The 18,344-nt window shown below is 50.6% G+C and overlaps 1 protein-coding gene across 4 annotated transcripts; it reads right to left on the minus strand.

Annotated features, from left to right (window-relative positions):
* Positions 1 to 10,126: 10,126 nt before the first annotated feature.
* Positions 10,127 to 18,138, minus strand: TBL2 (transducin beta like 2). 4 transcript variants are annotated; one of them, XM_039460406.2, is made up of 7 exons: positions 17,939 to 18,138; positions 14,985 to 15,115; positions 14,541 to 14,725; positions 13,926 to 14,077; positions 13,451 to 13,577; positions 12,427 to 12,579; positions 10,127 to 12,212 (listed from the first exon to the last, which is right to left on the minus strand). In XM_039460406.2, exons 1-7 carry the CDS (start codon positions 18,063 to 18,065, stop codon positions 11,747 to 11,749), a joined length of 1,341 nt encoding a protein of 446 aa, XP_039316340.1. In that variant the 5' UTR covers positions 18,066 to 18,138; the 3' UTR covers positions 10,127 to 11,746. The 4 variants fall into 4 exon arrangements, with proteins under 4 accessions (XP_039316340.1, XP_074246350.1, XP_010342939.1 ...); XM_074390249.1 differs by having other exon boundaries at positions 14,985 to 15,076; positions 17,939 to 18,001; XM_010344637.3 differs by lacking the exon at positions 17,939 to 18,138 and adding an exon at positions 15,175 to 16,184 and having other exon boundaries at positions 14,985 to 15,076.
* Between the last annotated feature and the right edge of the window lie 206 nt (positions 18,139 to 18,344).

Consider the following 18,344-nt stretch of genomic DNA (forward strand, 5'->3'; position numbering starts at 1 on the left):
AACTTCTGGCCTCAAGGGATCCTCTCAAAGTGCTGAGATTACAAGTGTGACCCACTGTGACTGGCTTAGCTTCCAGTTTAGTAGAACATTCAGACAAAAACCAAAACCAAAACCATTTATTTTTTACTTTTATTTATTTTTTGGTATAGGGCCTTGCTGAAGTGATCGTTCTGCCTCAGCCTTAGCCTTTTGTGTAGCTGAGACTACAGGTGAGGGCCACATTGCCTGGCTTTTTTTTTTTCTTTTTCTTTTTTATAGCAACAGGGTCTTCCTTTGTTGCTCAGGCTGGTCTTGAAGTTCTGGACTCAACTGATCCTTCTGCCTTGGCCTCCCACAGTGCTGGGAATTACAGACATGAGTCACTGCATCCAGCTTCCCAAAGCATATTTGAAATGCTATTTGATAAATGCTAGCCTAGGCTGGGTGAGGTGGCTCACGCTTGTAATCCCAGCACTTTGGGAAGCAAAGGTGGGTGGATCATTTGAGGTCAGGAGTTCAAGATCAACCTGGCCAACCTGGTGAAACCCCTGTCTCTACTAAAAATACAAAATTAGCTACTCAGAAGGTTCAGGCAGGAGAATCACTTGAACCCAGGAGATAGAGGTTGCAGTGAGCCAAGATCACACCATTGCACTCCAGCCCGGGCAGTAAGAACAGAGCTCTGTCTCCGAAAAATAAATAGGCCAGGCATGGTGGCTCACACCTGTAATCCCAGCACTTTGGGAGGCTGAGGCGGATGGATCACCTGAGGTCAGGAGTTCGAGACCAGCCTGACCAACAGGGAGAAAACCCGTCTCTATCAAAAATATAAAATTAGCCGAGCATGGTAGCATGAGCATGTAATCCCAGCTACTTGGGAGGAGGCTGAGTCAGAAGAATCTTTTGAACCTGGGAGGCAGAGGTTATGGTAACCCGAGATGGTGCCATTGCAGTCCAGCCTGGGCAACAAGAGTGAAACTACATCTCGAAAACAAATAAATAAATAAAATGCTATTTGATAAATGCTTGCCTAAGTGGGGTGGGAGAGGGGGAGTGTAACAAGCTATGGCTTTTATTCCTAGTCTTCAGTAAAGAAAAAAAAAAAAGGTGCTATGATAACCCTAATCTTGGAGCTGACCTCTAAAAACAGGGTAGGTCCTGTTAGTCCCGGGCCAGTGTTCACAGATGCTACATTAAATGTGGTTTGCGTGAATGTTGAATTCAGTGCAAGCTCCCTTTTTATTTGCCCCCATCCGCTTGGAGGCAGGTATCACCCATGCTTACAGTATGCAGAGAGGGTCCTGTAGCAGCTGTTTCAGGACACAGCTTGGGACAGGAAGCAGGTTGGTAATGGCTGCTCTCACCTGTAGAGAAACTAATTTCCATGTGCCCCAGAGAAATGCCTAGTTAGCCCTGAACTTGACACAGCCTCTGATTATGAGTCAGCCTTTCATGATCAACCAACATAGGGGGAGCATATGTCATCTTACTGTCGAGGGGGCTAGAAATAGCTTCTGCCTGACTGAGGAGTTCCAAAACTGAACCAGCATGTGGAGTGAAAAGATGATTCTAGAAATAATGGGATCAAAGGTGGCACATCTATTGTTCAGACCCGGCCGATCCAAAACAACCAAAGACTGCCTGAGCACTTGCTCTATGCCCTAGCACACTGGACACTGAGGGTGATACGAAGTTGAGTGAGGCACACTCCCTGCCCTTGAGGTGAAGATGAGGAAAGCAGAAGGGCAGAACACCTGTGCCAGCCCTTGAGACGTCTCCAGTTCTGCCCATAGGTCCCCCCGGTCAGGCCCACAGCCCCTGTCTGTCTCGGCCTTGTCCACATCCTCCCACTTGAAGTTTCTTGTCTGTAGCTTCCCTCTCCTCCGCAGCCCAGCGCTCCTCCCAGCTCACAGGTCCCCTGCATCCAGCTCTCCCCCAGCTCACCCAGCCAGTCGCCCTTCTAGGGCAAAGTCTCAGGGATTCCTCCAATCTTGTGCCCTCCCTGCATCTGTCCACCTGGTCCTACATTCCCCACCTCATCTCCCGCCGGGGCTCGGTCTGCGTAAGAGAATGATCAAAGTCGGCACTTCTGAGGCTACTCAGATGCCCTCTGTCGACTCCCCTCCCCCTTCCCCCTTCCTTTCCCTTCCTTTCCTTGGACGAAGTTTTGCTCTTGTCGCCCAGGCTGGAGTGTGCAGTGGTGTGATTTCAGCTCATTGCAACCTCTGCCCCCCAGGTGCAAGTGATTCTCCTGCTTCACCCTCCCCAGTAGCTGGGACTATGGGTACCTGCTGCCCCGCTTGCCTAATTTTTTTTTCGAGGTGGAGTCTTGCTCTGTCACCCAGGCTGGAGTGCAATGGCCTGCTCTTAGCTCACTGCAACCTCTGCCTCTTGGGTTCAAGTGATTCTCCTGCCTCAGCCTCCCAAGTAGCTGGGATTATACGCTAAATTTTTGTATTTTTAGGCTAATACTAATTTTTTTGTATTTTTAGTAGAGATGGAGTTTCACCATGTTGGCAGGCTGGTCTTGAAATTCTGACCTCAGGTGATCCACCCACCTTGGCCTCCCAAAGTGTTGGGATTAAAGGCAGGAGCCACTGCACCTGGCTTGACACCCTTTTTTTTTTTTGTTTAAAAAAAAAAAAATCACACCTTAGCTGGACGAAGAGGCATGTGCCTGTATCCCAGCTACTTGACAGGCCAAGGTGGGAGGATTCCTTGAGCCCACGAGTTTAAGGCTGCAGGAAGCTATAATCACACTACTGCACTTAGCCTACGCAACACAGTAAGATACTATCTCTTAAAAAAAATTCATGTCTTGCCATTTTCTAGGTGAAAAGCTTGTGCTAGGTGAGCTGCAGAGGTGATACGGAGATCCCAACCCAGATCTCTACCTTGGGCGACTTGCATTCAAGGGCTTGGCTGCTTTTCTCACTTTGAATACAAGCTACAGTGGCCTAGAAGGCCCCATCCATTCCCACACATCATCCTGCTAATTTTCTGACCTCACCTCCTACAACTCTACCTGTGCTGTCTCTGCTCCAAATCCTCTTGCTGCTCTGAAAGCGCACTCCAGCTCCTGCCTCAGGTCTCTGCACTTCAGCTTCCCCTGCTGTCGCACCCATCCACCATATATTTGCATGGCTTCCTCCCTTACCTCCTGAAGGTCTTTATTCAAATATTATCTTCTCAGCCAGGCGAGGTGGCTCACACCAGTAATCCCAGCACTTTGGGAGGCAGAGGTGGGTGGATCACTTGAAGTCAGGAGTTTGAGACTGGCCTGACCAACACAGTGAAACCTTATCTCACTAAAAATACTAATTAGCTGACAGTGGCGTCTCATGCCTATAAACCCAGCTACTTGGGAGGCTGAGGCAGGAGAGCTGCTTGAACTCGGGAGGTGGAGGTTGCAGTGAGCCAACCTCCTATTAGTTCTCCTATTAGTTCTGTCCCTCTAGAGAACCCTGACTAATACAACCACTTAATATCCTCTTTTGTTTTTCTGGCCAGGCGCAGTGGCCCACACCTGTAATCCCAGCACTTTGGGAGGCTGAGGGAGTGGATCATTTGAGATTAGGAGTTCGAGACCAGCTGGCCAACATGGAGAAACCCTGTCTACTAAAAACACAAAAATTAGCTAGGTGTGGTGGCATGTGCCTGTAATCCCAGCTACTAGGGAGGCTGAGGCAAGACAATCACTTGAACCTGAGAGGTGGAGGCTGCAGCGAGTAGAGACTGTGCCGCTGCACTCCAGCCTGGGAGACAGAGTGAGACTCCGTCTCAAAAAAAAAAAAAAAAAAAAAAAAAAGCCAGCTGATTAGCAACCTTAATTCCTGCTACTGTAATTCCCTATTGTCATATAACCCAACAAATTCCCAGGTTTAGGATGTGGAGTTCAAGGATTAGGATGTGAATATCTTTGGGGAATCATTACTCTGTTCCCACATCATAGAATTCTGTCCATGCCAGCGGAAAAACAAAGCATATGGTATAGGTATACACCTATATAAATATATATGTACACACACACACACACACACACAAATATATGTTTAAGAGACTGAGTCTTGCTTTCTTGCCCAGGTTGGAGTGCAGTGGCACAATCATAGGTCACTGCAGCCTTGAACTCCTGGGCTCAAGTCACCCACCAACTTCAGCCTCCTGAGTAGCCGGGACCATAGGCACACGCTACCATGCCTGGCTAATTATTAAATTTTTTTGTAGAGATGGGGGTCTCACTATGTTACCCAGCCTGGTCTTGAACTCTTGGCCTCAAGCATTCCTCCCACCTTGGCTTCCCAAAATGTTAAGATTATAGGAGTCAGCCATAGATGGGATTACAGGCATGAGCCACAACGCCCAGCCATTTAGTAGTTTTGATTACCCAGCAAACTGCACAGAATCCTCTGTTTCCAGCTGGCAGAAAAGAGAGTATGGAAAGCCTCAGGAGGGTTTTTGTCTGTTTTTTTTTTTTTTTTTTTTTTTTTTTGAGACGGAGTTTCGCTCTTGTTACCCAGGCAATGGCGCGATCTTGGCTCACCGCAACCTCCGCCTCCTGGGTTTAGGCAATTCTCCTGCCTCAGCCTCCTGAGTAGCTGGGATTACAGGCACGCGCCACCATGCCCAGCTAATGTTTTGTATTTTTAGTAGAGACGGGGTTTCACCATGTTGACCGGGATGGTCTCGATCTCTTGACCTCGTGATCCACCCGCCTCGGCCTCCCAAAGTGTTGGGATTACAGGCGTGAGCCACCGCGCCCGGCCTTTTCCTTTTTTTTTTTTTTTTTTTTTTTTTGAGACAGAGTCTCACTCTGCTACCCAGGCTGGAGTGCAGTGGCATAATCTTGGCTCACTGCAATCTCTCCCTCCCACGTTCTGAGTTGAAGGGATTCTGTTGCCTCAGCCTCCCAAGTAGCTGGGACTACAGGCATGAACCTCCACACTCAGATAATTTTTGTATTTTTGTAGAGACGGGATTTTGCCCTGTTGGTCAGGCGGGTCTCAAACTCCTGACTTCAGGTGATCTGCCCACCTCAGCCTCCCAAAGTGCTGGGATTACAGGGGTGAACCACTGTGTGTTTTAGAGCCAGCCGGAGACTCAACAGATCACTTCTGCACACATTCCATTAGCCTGAACTCATCAAAGCGACTTACCTAACTGCAGGGAAGCCTGGAACATGTAGTCTAGCCTTGTACCTGGGAAAACAAGAAGCAGAGTTGGGGAACACTAGCAATCTTTGCCACTGTGGGCACGTCCCTCACAGTCCTGGCACTCTCAGTGAAAAACACTGAGGTTTTCCTGTGGAAAACACAGGGCTGAGGAAATTTGGGGTACAGCACATCAGGAAATTGACTTTTGGCCAGGCCTGGTAGCTCACGCCTGAAAAATCCCAGCACTTTGGGAGGCCAAGGCAGGCAGATTGCCTGAGGTCTGAGGTTTGAGATCAGCCTGACCAACATGATGAAACTTCGTCTCTAATGAAAATACAAAAATTAGCCAGGCGTGATGGCATGCCCCTGTAATCCCAGCTACTCGGAGGCTGAGGCAGGAGAATCGCTTGAACCCAGGAGGGGGAAGTCGCAGTGAGCTGATATTGCACCACTGCACTCCAGCCTGGGCAACAAGAGTGAGACTTCGTCTCAAAAAAAAAAAAAAAAAAAAAAAAAAAAAAATCACTTTCGCCCGGGGTTCTTTTGTTTGCTTTTTGTTTTGCGTCTTATTCTAGAGAGATGCCCTAGATTCTAGATCACAAAAGGCTAAGAGTATGCAGGACAGAGGCCATTATTAGGGTGAAATAAGGACTCAAGGGCCAGAGACCAAAAGTCATTACCATCAAAATCATCACCTTCAGTATCATCATCATCTTTATCATTTTTGGAGTTGTTGTTTGGTTGGTATTTTTCCTGCCTCTGGGCTCCAAAAGCAACTGAAACATACCTGGGTTGTCAAACCTACTGGCTGGCTGGGCACAGTGGCTCATGCCTATAATCCCAGCACTTGGGGAAGCCAAGATGGGGTCGATGACTGCAGCCTCAACCTCCCAGGCTCATGCGATCCTCACATCTCAGCCTCCTGAGCAGCTGTGCCAGCATAGACCAGGCTAATTTTTGTATTTTTTGTAGCGGTGGGGTTCTCCCTATGTTTCTCAGTCTGGTCTTGAACTCCTGGACTTAGGTGATCCTCCTGCCTCACCTCCCAAACTGCTAGGATTACAGCTGTGAGCCGCCATGCCCAGCTGGCACTCTTTTATTCGTATTTTTTAAAGACTTGGAGTGTCACTCTGTTGCTTAGGCTAGAGTGCAGTGGTGTGACCATGCTCACTGCAACCTCCAACTCCTGGACTCAAGTGATCCTCCTGCCTCAGTCTCTCCAGTAGCCCAGCAGCTGGGACTACAGGTGTGTGCCACCATGCCCAGCTAATATTAAAATTTTTTGTAGAGATGGGGTCTCATCATGTTACTCAAGCTGGCTTCAAACTCCTCATCTCAAGTGATCCTCTCACCTTGGCCTCCCAAAGCACTGGGATTATAAGCATGAGCCACCCTGCGCAGCCCAGTTTTGGAACTTCGATCATCTCCAGACTTTGGAACCATTAGTCCCTCGGAGAATCACACGGAAGCGTATGAATCACAAGATACAGTGGCCTTGGAAAGTAACAGAATGATTTCTGCTGCCAATCGACCACGTGGTGCATGCGTAAGTGGTGGTCAAAGTGAGCTCATTTGCTGTTGGGCAATAAGTATACAGGTTCATCTTGTTAGCCAACAAATTGAAGTAGTGGCTACTGTGTGCTCACTTGCATGGGTGCAACAGAAAGAGGTACAAGACAGATTCCTAATGCTATAAACTCCCTGCCTTCAAAAAGCTTATTTTCTGGCTGGCAAGGTCACAGGCTGTAAGGGTGACACTAGGAACAAACTCGAGCTCTGTACTCAGACCCAGAGTTGAATCCCTGCTTGCCACTTAACCTCCACAAACCTCGGGTTTTTCCAACGGGGATAATAATTGCTGCTTCACGAGAGCTGTTACAAAGTGAAAGTGACAGAGTATGTGTCATGGGAGGCTATCGTAATGCTTTCAATATATCATGTTACTGATTTCTTTCCTGAGACAGGGTCTTGCTGTGTTGCCTAGGCTGTGATCATAGCCCACTGCAGCTTTGAACTCCTGGGCTCAAGCAATCCTCCCAGCACAGCCTCCAGAGAGGCTGGGACTACAAGTGTCCATCATCATGCCCAGTTTTTTTTTTTTTTTTTCCGTAGAGACGGGGTCTTAGTATGTTTCTCAGGCTGCTCTTGAACTCCTGGCCTCAAGTAATCCCCCTGCCTCGGCCTCCCAAATTGTCAGGATTACTGGTATGAGCTACCCCCGCCATTACCTGCTAATTAAGTTCTGGGGTGCATGTGCAGGATGCGCAGGTTCGTAGGTAAATGGGTGTCATGGTTGTCTGCTGCACCTATCAACCCGTCACCTAGGTATAAGCCCAACACGCATCAGCTGTTATTCCCGACGCTTTTCTCCTCCCGCCCCCAGCACAAGCCTCAGTGTGTGTTGTCCCTTTGTGTCCATGTGTTCTCACTGTTCCGCTCCCACTGATGAGCACATGTGGTATTTGGTTTTCTGTCCCTGCATTAGTTTGCTGAGGATAATGGCCTCCAGCTCCATCCATGTCCCTGCAAAGAACATGATCTTGTTCATTTTTATGGCTGCAGGGTATTCCATGGTATATATGTGACACATTTTCTTTATCCGGTCTATCACTGATGGGCATTTGGGTTGATTCCACGTCTTTGCTATTCTGAATAGTGCTGCAGTGAGCATTACACAGGAATTGTACATTCGTTGTAGAAAACCCAGACACAAAACTTTTTGTGCCTTTCCCAAGATGCTAGTCTCTGAAACGTGGCTTTACTGGAATAGCTATACTTGTGAAAACATGCCTGTATGCAAGGCACTATCCAGGGCTTCAAGTTATCACAGATAAGCAAATTGAAGAGTTGGTTTCTCCGATGCGCCCGTGTGTTGGATGCAGGTGGCAGGTTGGATGATGGTACCGCTGCACTCCAGTCTAGATGACAGAGTGAGACCTCATCTCTGAAACTAATAAAACACCAAAACAGGCTATACGCCACCATTTAAAATATTTCCCTAACTTTTTATTTTGAAAAATTTCACACCCACAGATGTTGAAATCTCAAGATATGAATACTGCCTTCACATGCAGGATTTTTGCCAAAAAAGAAAAACTTGGTGGCCTCTGTTCGATGTTAATATCGAGACACCTTCTCTGCAGTTACCAGAGAAGCTTGAGTGAGGGCACTTTCTGTCCTCAGAACGTCTGTGGAGTGACTTTTTGGTAGTGTTTTCTCTCATCTCATTGGAAACGCAACACGGTAAGGTGGGCAGGACAGGATTCGTTCTCATCTTACAAATAAGGAAACAAGCTCAGAGAGGTCAGCAGATCTACCTGCTCGCAAGTCAGATGACCTGGCTGAAACTGCAACTGAAGACTTGACTTCAGTAACTCAACATTCGACCACCACTTCCCGTCCTGGATATACAATGGGAGTAAGGCCAGAGCTCCTTTTGAAAACAGGTGTGCAAAGGAAAGTGTTTCCGTCTCATCCTTCTGACAACTGCAAAGGAAATACTCCGCAGGCCTTGTGTGCATAGTGGCAGAAGTCTGTCATTAGGAACATGCAAAACCACAATGGAGACTGGGAGTGGGAAGATGCATGGAGAAGATCCTGGGAGGTCTGTGGCTTGCCCCTGGCTTAAGTTGAACATTTACTGAGTGCTTACACTGTTCCAGGTACTGTGCCTGGATCACAGAGCTGACAGTAAGGCGGTCCAGGAGTCTGCCCTGGTGGTGCTCTCATTTCAGTGGACTCATCTGAGCCAGAAGCTGCAATGAGAGACTGGTGGACTTGCAACGGGCCCACTCGGTGTTTTGTTTGGTCCAGATAGTGTTTGTTTCATTTATTTAATTTTTTATTTAAGTTGCTCACTTCTAGCTTCTGTGAAGCAGATAACTTCTGCTGGATTCCTGAATAAGTAGCAGCTTCCCCACCACCTCGCAGGCAGGACACAAGCCCTCCAGCTCACTTCTGTCCCCACTTTCTCCTGCCTCACACCCAGGTGACTGTGGCCCCATTCACACATTTACGGTACCCAGCTGACGTCCATAGCATTTAGGCTAACACCCCTGCAGCAAACAAATAGCCAAACAAGGGAATTTTAGAAAGCATTAAAATAAAAAAAAATAAATTCAGTGGATGTGATGGATATGGTATGACCGATGGGAAGAGCTACTTCTGAATGAGCGGTCAGGGAGGGTATCTCTCTGCAATGTAACTGCAACCAAGAACTGCAATCTGACAAGCATGATAAGTCTGCCAACTGAATAAAGCACTTCCAAGCAAAGGGGTTGGCTTAAGTACCAGTCCTACCTGAGGATGGAATCACTCTGCTTGCTGAAGGAACAGCAAGGTTGGGAGAGCAGTAAAAAGATCACAGAGTGGGGACAAAGGCAGGTTACACAAGACCTTGCAGGCTAAGGTAAGAATCTGGGATTAAAAAAATGTTTTCAGTGGGACGTGATGGCTCACGCCTGTAATCCCGGCACTTTGGGAGGCCAAGGTGGGCAGATCTCTTGGGGTCAGGAGTTCAAGACAAGTCTGGCCAACATGGTGAAACCCCATCTCTACTAAAAATACAAAAATTAGCCAGGCATATGTCTGTAATCCCAGCTACACTGGAAGCTGAGGCAGGAGAATGGCTTCAACCTTGGAGGTGGAGGTTGCAGTGAGCTGAGATTGCGCCACTGTACTCCAACCTGGGGAACAGAGTGAGACTGTCTCAAAAAAAAAAATTTTTTTTTTAAATTATTTTTGGTTAAAAAAAAAATTTTGGATTTTATTTCAAGTGTGATGGGAAGCCTTGGAGGGTTTTAACTAGAGAATAATGTGACCTGATTTACATTTTCAAAAGATCACTCTGCTATATAGAAAAGAAATGAAGCAACAGAGGAAGCAGGAAGATCCATTAGGAAGCCATATTTTAGTGGCCCAGTAGGTGACAGTGGGCAGGACCAGGATGGTAACAGAAAAGACAGAGAGAAGCAGCAGCCTCAGGCTGTCACGTGGAGTGTAATCAAAAGAACGTTTTGATGAACAGACAGAGGCGATAATGAATGGGGGTCATCAAGGATAACTCCCAAGGTTGTGGCTTGTTCCAACACCGACAGGCTGGGGGCGATCCAGGGAGGTCACAGTTTTCGTGAGAGATCAAGAGTTTGACCAGGGATGAATAAATTTTCCCTACACTCAAGTCTTCCTGGATACCTCATTTCCCCTACCTGCCACCTCCCAGCAGTCTTCAAATTCAAAAATTTAGGCCGGGCGCGGTGGCTCAAGCCTGTAATCCCAGCACTTTGGGAGGCCGAGGCGGGTGGATCACGAGGTCAAGAGATCGAGACCATCCTGGTCAACATGGTGAAACCCCGTCTCTACCAAAAATACAAAAAATTAGCTGGGCATGGTGGCGCGTGCCTGTAATCCCAGCTACTCAGGAGGCTGAGGCAGGAGAATTGCCTGAACCCAGGAGGCGGAGGTTGCGGTGAGCCGAGATCGCGCCACTGCACTCCAGCCTGGGTAACCAGAGCGAAACTCCCTCTCATAAAAAAATAAAAAAATTAAAAAAAAAAAATTCAAAAATTTAAACTTCTCAATATTGAATCTCTTATCAAATGTACCCCTTCAACTTCAATACCCATTGCCCCTGTCCTGCTCTGGTCCTCTCTCTTGCCTTGATGTTTACAACAGTAGCTATGAATAAACTAACAGAAAGCACTTAATACATGTGTCTGTATCTCTCTCTCCCACCAGCCATCTTGGATGGCAGAAACCATGTCTTATTCATATTTAGTCCCCAGGACATATTTATTTGGGCACAGAGTAGGCACTCAAGTATCTCACGAACTGAAAAGAGGTCTCCTAACAGGATATCATCTCCCAAAGAGATGAGCCCCAGCCATACAAAATGTACGATCAAGTCCCAGGAAACTTTGCCTTCCCAAGGAATGTGGGTCTGATTTGGTTTCAAAGCACACCAGTTCCCATTTTTACCACTTTAATGCATTGGACGATAGTATGACTCTTTGCCACTTTTCTTCTAGACCTAGTGACTTTACACTCTCTAAGCCTCATATCATCTTTGCAAGCAGGTCACAGATAGAATTATTCTCCATCTTACAAACAGAACTCAGGCCCAGAATGAAATCCCTTAGTGTTTGTTTGACGGAGTTAGGAGCCTTGACTCAATGGAGATCGGCCTTCCCCGACCCCACAGCACAGTTCTGTGACAGGAAGCTATCCCAGTCTCCCATCCACTCAGGTGTTCTCTAGGTTGTTCTGAAACATTTACAAACTTCTTTGGGTGTGGGGAAGTGCTGCCACAAAGCCAAAAATCATGTTCTCTCTCTCTCTTCGCTACCACTGTCCTCCGCACAGGGTGGGGGTGGATTCCACCCACTGGGCCTGAGAGGAAGAGAAGCACCTTGCTCACTAGCTGGGGAGGAGTGACAGCCAGCAAGAAAAGAGAGAGAGATCTAAGTAGGCAACAGTAGTTTCCACAGGAAAAAGGCCACCGGTAGGAAAACCAGGGGACCCCTTCCAAAAGGCTTCCACCTGGGAACAAAGGTGGCGGCAGCGCTGTGAGCAGGCGGCCAGATCCCTCCTGCTCAATCCTCTGCATCAGGCCCTCCCAGTCACTTCTTGAGGGCACCCAGGCTCTTCAGGGCCTCCTGGGCCTGGGTCAGCTGCTGCTGCAGCCTCTGGCGGGTGCTGTCATTGGAGGCCCGCTTCAGGAGGCCCTGCATCTCCTCCACCACGGCCCGGTGGCCAGGAGTGTTGTGAAAGAGCCGCACCGCCCGGTCCCCACAGGAGGCCAGAAAGCGGCCAGTGATGTCAAAGGACAAGTCAGCGATACACTCGCCATGGACCCGCTCAAAGCACTCCTCCTTCTCGCCCCGCCGGGTGTTGTAGAGATGAATACTGCTGTCACTGGCCAAGGCCAAGACCTGGGCGTCAGGGGAGAGGGCCAGGCGGCATAGTGCGGCGCCTGCCGCCTCTTCAAAGCGGCCTGTCCTCAGTAAGTAGGGGTCCTGCTGCTTCTTGTATTCCACATCTGTATCCCACAGTTTCCATGTACCATCCTTGGAGACAGAGGCCATCCTGCGGCACGGAAAATCACAGCTCAAGCCCCAACAACACCCTGGCAGGGTGAGCACTGGCTCAACTTGAGCGGCTGTAGCTAGGAAGCTAAGTCTGCTTCCTGCTGAGGGCCAGGCACCCCACCCACTTCAGATCCACAGCACAGACAAGCAGAAGGACCCTGGTTGTCAGGGGCCAGGAGCCACAGGTCAGACTTCAGGGTAGACTTACTCACCTCCGCGAGTCGTTGGAGAAGGCAAACGAGTGCACAGCCGCGGAGTGGCCCTTTAGTTCAAAGGCTCGCGCCACCTCCTGGAACTCCCCCTTCTTTCCAAAGCAGACTTCCCAAACCTTCACGTCCGGAGTGAAGCCACACGAGGCTACAAATCTGCGAAACAACCCAGAAGCCTTTAGAACTTCATTTTGGGAGCATCTTCTTCCTGTAAACCACTAAATCTCTTTCCCGAGAAAGTTGGTATCTCATATCTGCATAATATAAACCTTCAAAAAGTTCTTTTATGTATGTGACCTCAGTTTATGCTCTAGCCTTATTCTAAAATATGTAATACCCCACCCTAACCTTTTAAAAACTACAGATGGCTTGGCGCGGTGGCTCACACCTGTAATTCCAGTACTTTAGGAGGCTGAAGCAAGAGGATCACTTGAGGCCAGGAGTTCGGGAACAGCCTGGGCAACACAGTGAGATCCCATCTCGTCAAAAAAATACATTAGCCAGGTGTGGTAGTGTGTGCCTGTAGTATCAGCTACTTGGGAGGCTGAGGTGGGAGGAGGGCCTGAGCCCAAGAGGTCAAGGCTACAGTGAGCTGTAATTGCGCCACTGCATTCCTGCCTGGGCGAGGGTAAAACTCTGTCTCAACAAACAAAAAACAAAAATTAGCTGAATACAGTGGCATGTGCCTGTCGTCCTAGCTACTCAAGAGGCTGAGGTGGGAGGACTGCTACAACCCAGGAGTGTGAAGCTGCAGGGAGCTATGATTGCACCACTGTCCTCTAGCCTGGGTGACAGTGAGACTATCTAAAAATCAAAAACACTAAAGATGAAGAAATAGCAACTAAGGACTTGGGGTGGCCTGCATGAAATTCCACTATTGCAAGAGGGAGAGCTGAGACTTGAAACTCGGGCTCCTGACCCCACCCAGTGTGCTCTTCCCACATGATGAAGCTGGCTCTCTGTTCTGTGCCTGCTCCCCGGGCCCAGCCTCTCGTGGTCCCAGATGCCAATGCCCCTCCTTGCCCACCTGCCACAGGGGGATACAGCAGCATGCGTGTTGTTCATCTGGTTGGTGTTGATGGTGGATAGCACCTGACCCTTCAGGCTCCAGATGAGGACAGTGGTGTCACTGGAGGCAGTCATGATGAACTTCCCTGAGAGGGAGGGGAGTGATGTGGGCCATGGGCAGTCACCTGACCAGCTGTCATTCTCCAAAGACACTTATGAGGCTTCTGCTGCCCAAGTATACGTGTCCCCTCCCAGGCCAATGGTCACCACAGATGAGGACTCTGCTAAAGACTGTGGCCCTTCCCCACCTTCCCTAGGGACCTGGTGTGACCCAGGGACTCCAGGGGACAACAGAGCCAGGTTTTTCAAAGCCAGGGCCCTTTTGTCCTGCAGAGGTTGAGCAGAACTCTCAGGAAGCATTAACTCATTGAGGAAACAGAACTGGATCTTTCCTTCATGCTGTGGGCAGGTGCCACCCTCTGAATGCCTCTTACCTGTGTCAGCAATGCCAATGTCGATGACAGGCGCCTTGTGCTTTTTAGGGAAGTCCTCTGAGGTGGCTGTGAAGGTGTAGCCCCCATCCTCCCGCTTGGTCATTTTGAAGACACGGAGGGTGTCCCCGTTGGCCAGCCAGACAATGAAGGCTCTAGAGACCGGTAGCAGACAAGTCACTCTCTCACTGGACGAAGAGGCTCGGTGTTCCAGGTCCTACGCTGGGTTCTGGGGGAAGTCAATATCTCCCCTCATGCCCCACAGTCTAGCCTTACAACTTAAACCCCCAGTTCAAAATCTCATAAAACTACTCAAAGGGTAAGATTCCCATAGCTTTGACTCCTGTGTTTTCTCTCTAGGGTTTAGAAACCAAGGCTCATCTGGAAGCCAGGCCCCGGTATTTCGGGTAGGAAGAGACCTCCCCGTTTCCTTGCTGTGTAGCAGTACAGACCTCCAGGGAGCCCCAGGGAGCACTCCAACTATGTGGATGCTCTTTCTGGTACCCCAGCGGAGCCCCTGGATCCAGGTTCCTCCTCGCTACCTCAAAGCAGATATGGGAGGGCCAAAGCCTGGGGCTGGGCCTCTGCAGGCAAACCTGAGGCTCCGTCCTGTCCCACCTGCAGTCAGGGCTGAAGCGCACCAGGGTGGCGTGGTCCAGCTCCACATTGGCTCTCATGCTGCGGTGCTCCCGCTGTAGGAAATCCTTGGTGCTCCAGATGCGGACGGTGCGATCATCTGCACAGGTGGCCAGGTATTTGCCATTGCTGCTAAAGTCCATGCAAGATATGTTCCCGCTGTGGCTCTGGGGGAAGGGTGGCAGGAAGTGTGAATGGGAGCTGCTTGGGGAGATGGTGACCCCAAACCTGGAGCCGTGACTCTGGGGCCCTGTTGCCTGGATAACAGTAAGCTGAGGTGGGGCTGTGAGGAGAGGGAACAGAACTGGGCATCCCCACTGATTCTGATCAGAGGTAGAGGGTTCTGTAACATGCATGGAATACAACAGAGGAAAAGCCTGTGGGGCTAAGTGTCAAGACACATGCTGTTTTGGGTACCACACGTACCTTCAGCGCTGCAGCCAGGAGACGGTGGGTGAAGTTGTGTTGTTGAGGCTTCTCCTTGCGAATCCGCTGTTGCTGTTTCTGCTTCTTGGATCCTGAGGATTTGTTGGATGGAAATCCATTTGCTTTTTGGCCTATAAAGAAGGGCCATGTCGTTCACACAGTCATTCACTGATAAGCACTTACTGCCCACCTGTGATCAGCCAAGCTTGAGTAGAACAGCAGACGAACCAGATATGGCCCTTGTCTTCGGAGGAGAGTGAGTGTGATATGGGCAAAAACAGAGGCTTTGGCTGGCCGGGTACGGTGGCTCATGCCTGTAATCCCAACGCTTTGGCAGGCTGAGGCAGGAGGATCACGGAGCCCAGGAGTTTGAGGTTGCAGTGAGCTATGATCACAACACTACTGCACTACAGCCTGAATGACAGAGCGAGACCCAGTCTCAAAAACAAACAAACAGAAAACAGAAACAGAGGCTTTGCTATCAGACCTGGGTTTGGATTCTGTCTTCTCTACCACAGACTGACTTTAGGGAGGCCGTTTACAGTAAGTCCACAGAGCACCTCCATGTGAAGTGGAAAAGGCGCACTCCCTGAGTGGGGTGGTGCTGCTGAGTGGAGTGTGGATCCTTGGCCAGATGTCCCTACATAGGGAGTAAGGTGCACAATTGATCTGGTGGCCCTGCTTTGGGTAAGTCAGTGAATTAATGGACTTTTTTTTTCTTCATTTCTTTCTTTCTTTTTTTTTGGGGGGGGGGGGCAGGGAAGACAGAGTCTTCTATGTCGCCCAGGCTGGAGTGCCATGGGGTCATCTCCACTCACTGCAACCTCTTCCTCCTGGGTTCAATCAATTCTTGTGCCTCAGCCTCCCAAGTAGCTGGGCAGGCGGATCATCTTGAGGTCAGGAGTTTGAGACCAGCCTGGCCAACATGGGGAAACTCTGTTTCTATTAAAAATACAAAGATTAGGGCCGGGCGTGGTGGCTCAAGCCTGTAATCCCAGCACTTTGGGAGGCCAAGGCGGGTGGATCACGAGGTCAAGAGATCGAGACCATTCTGGTCAACATGGTGAAACCCCGTCTCTACTAAAAATACAAAAAACTAGCTGGGCATGGTGGCGCGTGCCTGTCATCCCAGCTACTCAGGAGGCTGAGGCAGGAGAATTGCCTGAACCCAGGAGGCGGAGGTTGCGGTGAGCCGAGATCGCGCCATTGCACTCCAGCCTGGGTAACAAGAGCGAAACTCCGTCTCAAAAAAAAAAAAAACAAAAAACAAAGATTAGCTGGGCGTGGTGGCAGGTACCTGTAATCCCAGCTACTTGGGAGACTGAGGCAGGAGAATCGCTTGAATTCTCCACCAGGAGGTAGAGGCTGCAGTGAGCTGAGATCACGCCACTATATGCCAGTACCTTGTACCTGAATCAGGAACTCAGGGATGAGAAGTCAGCATGTGCTGAGCCCTGTGCTGGGGAGTGGAGCCAGAACTTTTGCATAAGATAATTAATGGAGTCACAAAGCTGCCATATGTTAAGTGACTGCAGATGCTCCCCAATTCCAACAGGAAAAAAGCTCATGAGCCCTGCACACAAACAGAGCCACACAAACAGAACCACGCAGAGCCACACAAGCAGAGCCACAATCTGTCTTCTTCCTTCTCTCCAGGCTTATCTAACAAGCCCCCTCCTTACACTTAAGTCATACCAAATGCTGTTTGGGGACTCCTTGCCTTCCTGGGTGGGTATTGCCATTGGCAGGAATGTCTTTTTTCCTTGGCTGTCTGGCAAATTCTTCTAGAACCATCCTTAGACCCCACACTACCTCATGTGTCCCTTCTCAGTAATGACTTCCCGAACAACCACCTCCCCCATCAAAGAGCAGGGCTAACCACTCTCCTCTCTAGTGTTTCCCGTTTCTAGTACTAACCTCGTCTATGAAACTTTTTTCAGAGACAGGCTCTCGCACTGTCACCCAGGCTGGAGTGCAGTGGCACGATCGATCACAGCTCACTCCAGCCCTGAACTCCTGGACTCACGCCCTCGTCCTGCCTCGGCCTCCTATGTAGCTGGGATGACACCCTGCTAATTTTTCGTAGAGATGGGATCTTGCTATGTTGCCCAGGCTGGTCTCAAGCCATCTCCAAGCCTCGGCCTCCCAAAGTGCCGGGATTACAGGCACGAGCCACCGCGCTTTGCCTTAATGAAACTTTCGCTTATCTGTGTAGGTGGTCATAATCCAGATGTACTTCTCCTTTACTGGACTCTTTACAGAAAAAGACCCCGGCAGGGCGCGGTGGCTCACGCCTGTAATCCCAGCACTTTGGGAGGCCGAGGCGGGTGGATCACGAGGTCGAGAGATCGAGACCATCCTGGTCAACATGGTGAAACCCCGTCTCTACTAAAAATACAAAAAATTAGCTGCGCATGGTGGCACGTGCCTGTAATCCCAGCTACTCAGGAGGCTGAGGCAGGAGAATTGCCCGAACCCAGGAGGCGGAGGTTGCGGTGAGCCGAGATCGCGCCACTGCCCTCCAGCCTGGGTAACAAGAGCGAAACTCCGTCTCAAAAAAAAAGACCCCAAAGCCCATCACGGGGTCCCAGATGCCCAGCGAAAGCTGCTGCTGCACATCGCAAAACGGGTGGTTTTTCTGAGATCGCGGCCACGGGGCAGGCCGAAGAGTTGACGGCGCTCTCCTGGCCACCCCGGGGACGGCCCGGCCTCGGCCACCAGCAAAGCCGGAGCGCGGAGCCCAGGTTCGAGCCACTGTCGCCCCAGGGGGTGCACCCGGCCCGGCCCGGCGAGCCCCCGTCCCTAGAAGCGAAGCTCACTTCACCAGAGGAGAAACTGAGGCCCAGGGAGTCGCCGGGCCCCACCTGCCGCTGGCCCAAGCCGCAGGTCGGACCACGAGGAGGCCAGGAGCCGGGACCCCACGGGCCGCCTCCAACCGCCCCGGCCCCACTTACAGGCGGGACGGCCGCTCCGGTCCTCCGCGCGCAGCCACCCCCGCGCTACCGCCGCAGTCGCCACCAGGGCCAGCAGCCCAAGCAGCAGCGACAGCCCCAGGAGTTCCGGCATCTGCGAGAACTCCATGTTGGCGGGGTCTCTGCCACCTCAGCCAGTGAGTACGCGGGCGCCCGCACGGCTCGGCGGGGCCGCGCACGCACGTGAGGGCGGGGCCTAGCCGTTGGGGCGCCTCGAGCGGCGGCGCCTGGCAGTTAGAGCGCGGGGAGGCGGAGCCTGACCGTGACGGCGCCTTGAGGGCGGGGCCCGGCCGTTAGAGCCTCTCAAGGGGCGGGACCCGGCTGTGAGAGAGCCTCGCGGGGCGGGGCCTGGCTGTGAGAGCTCCTCAAGGGGCGGGGCTTGGTGTTA

Source organism: Saimiri boliviensis, chromosome 20 (genome assembly GCF_048565385.1).
Source record: "Saimiri boliviensis isolate mSaiBol1 chromosome 20, mSaiBol1.pri, whole genome shotgun sequence".
Lineage (NCBI taxonomy): Eukaryota > Metazoa > Chordata > Mammalia > Primates > Cebidae > Saimiri > Saimiri boliviensis.

Bases quoted from the DNA above. Each gene is read 5' to 3' on its own strand.
- TBL2 (XM_039460406.2), bottom strand. From the start codon at position 18,065: ATGGAGTTCTCGCAGATGCCGGAACTCCTGGGGCTGTCGCTGCTGCTT. The intron at 15,116-17,938 runs GTAAGTGGGGCC...CCTTCTTTATAG, and splicing joins CCGGAGCGGCCGTCCCGCCT to GCCAAAAAGCAAATGGATTT. The intron at 12,580-13,450 runs GTGGGCAAGGAG...GTTGTTTCGCAG, and splicing joins GCTGTATCCCCCTGTGGCAG to ATTTGTAGCCTCGTGTGGCT.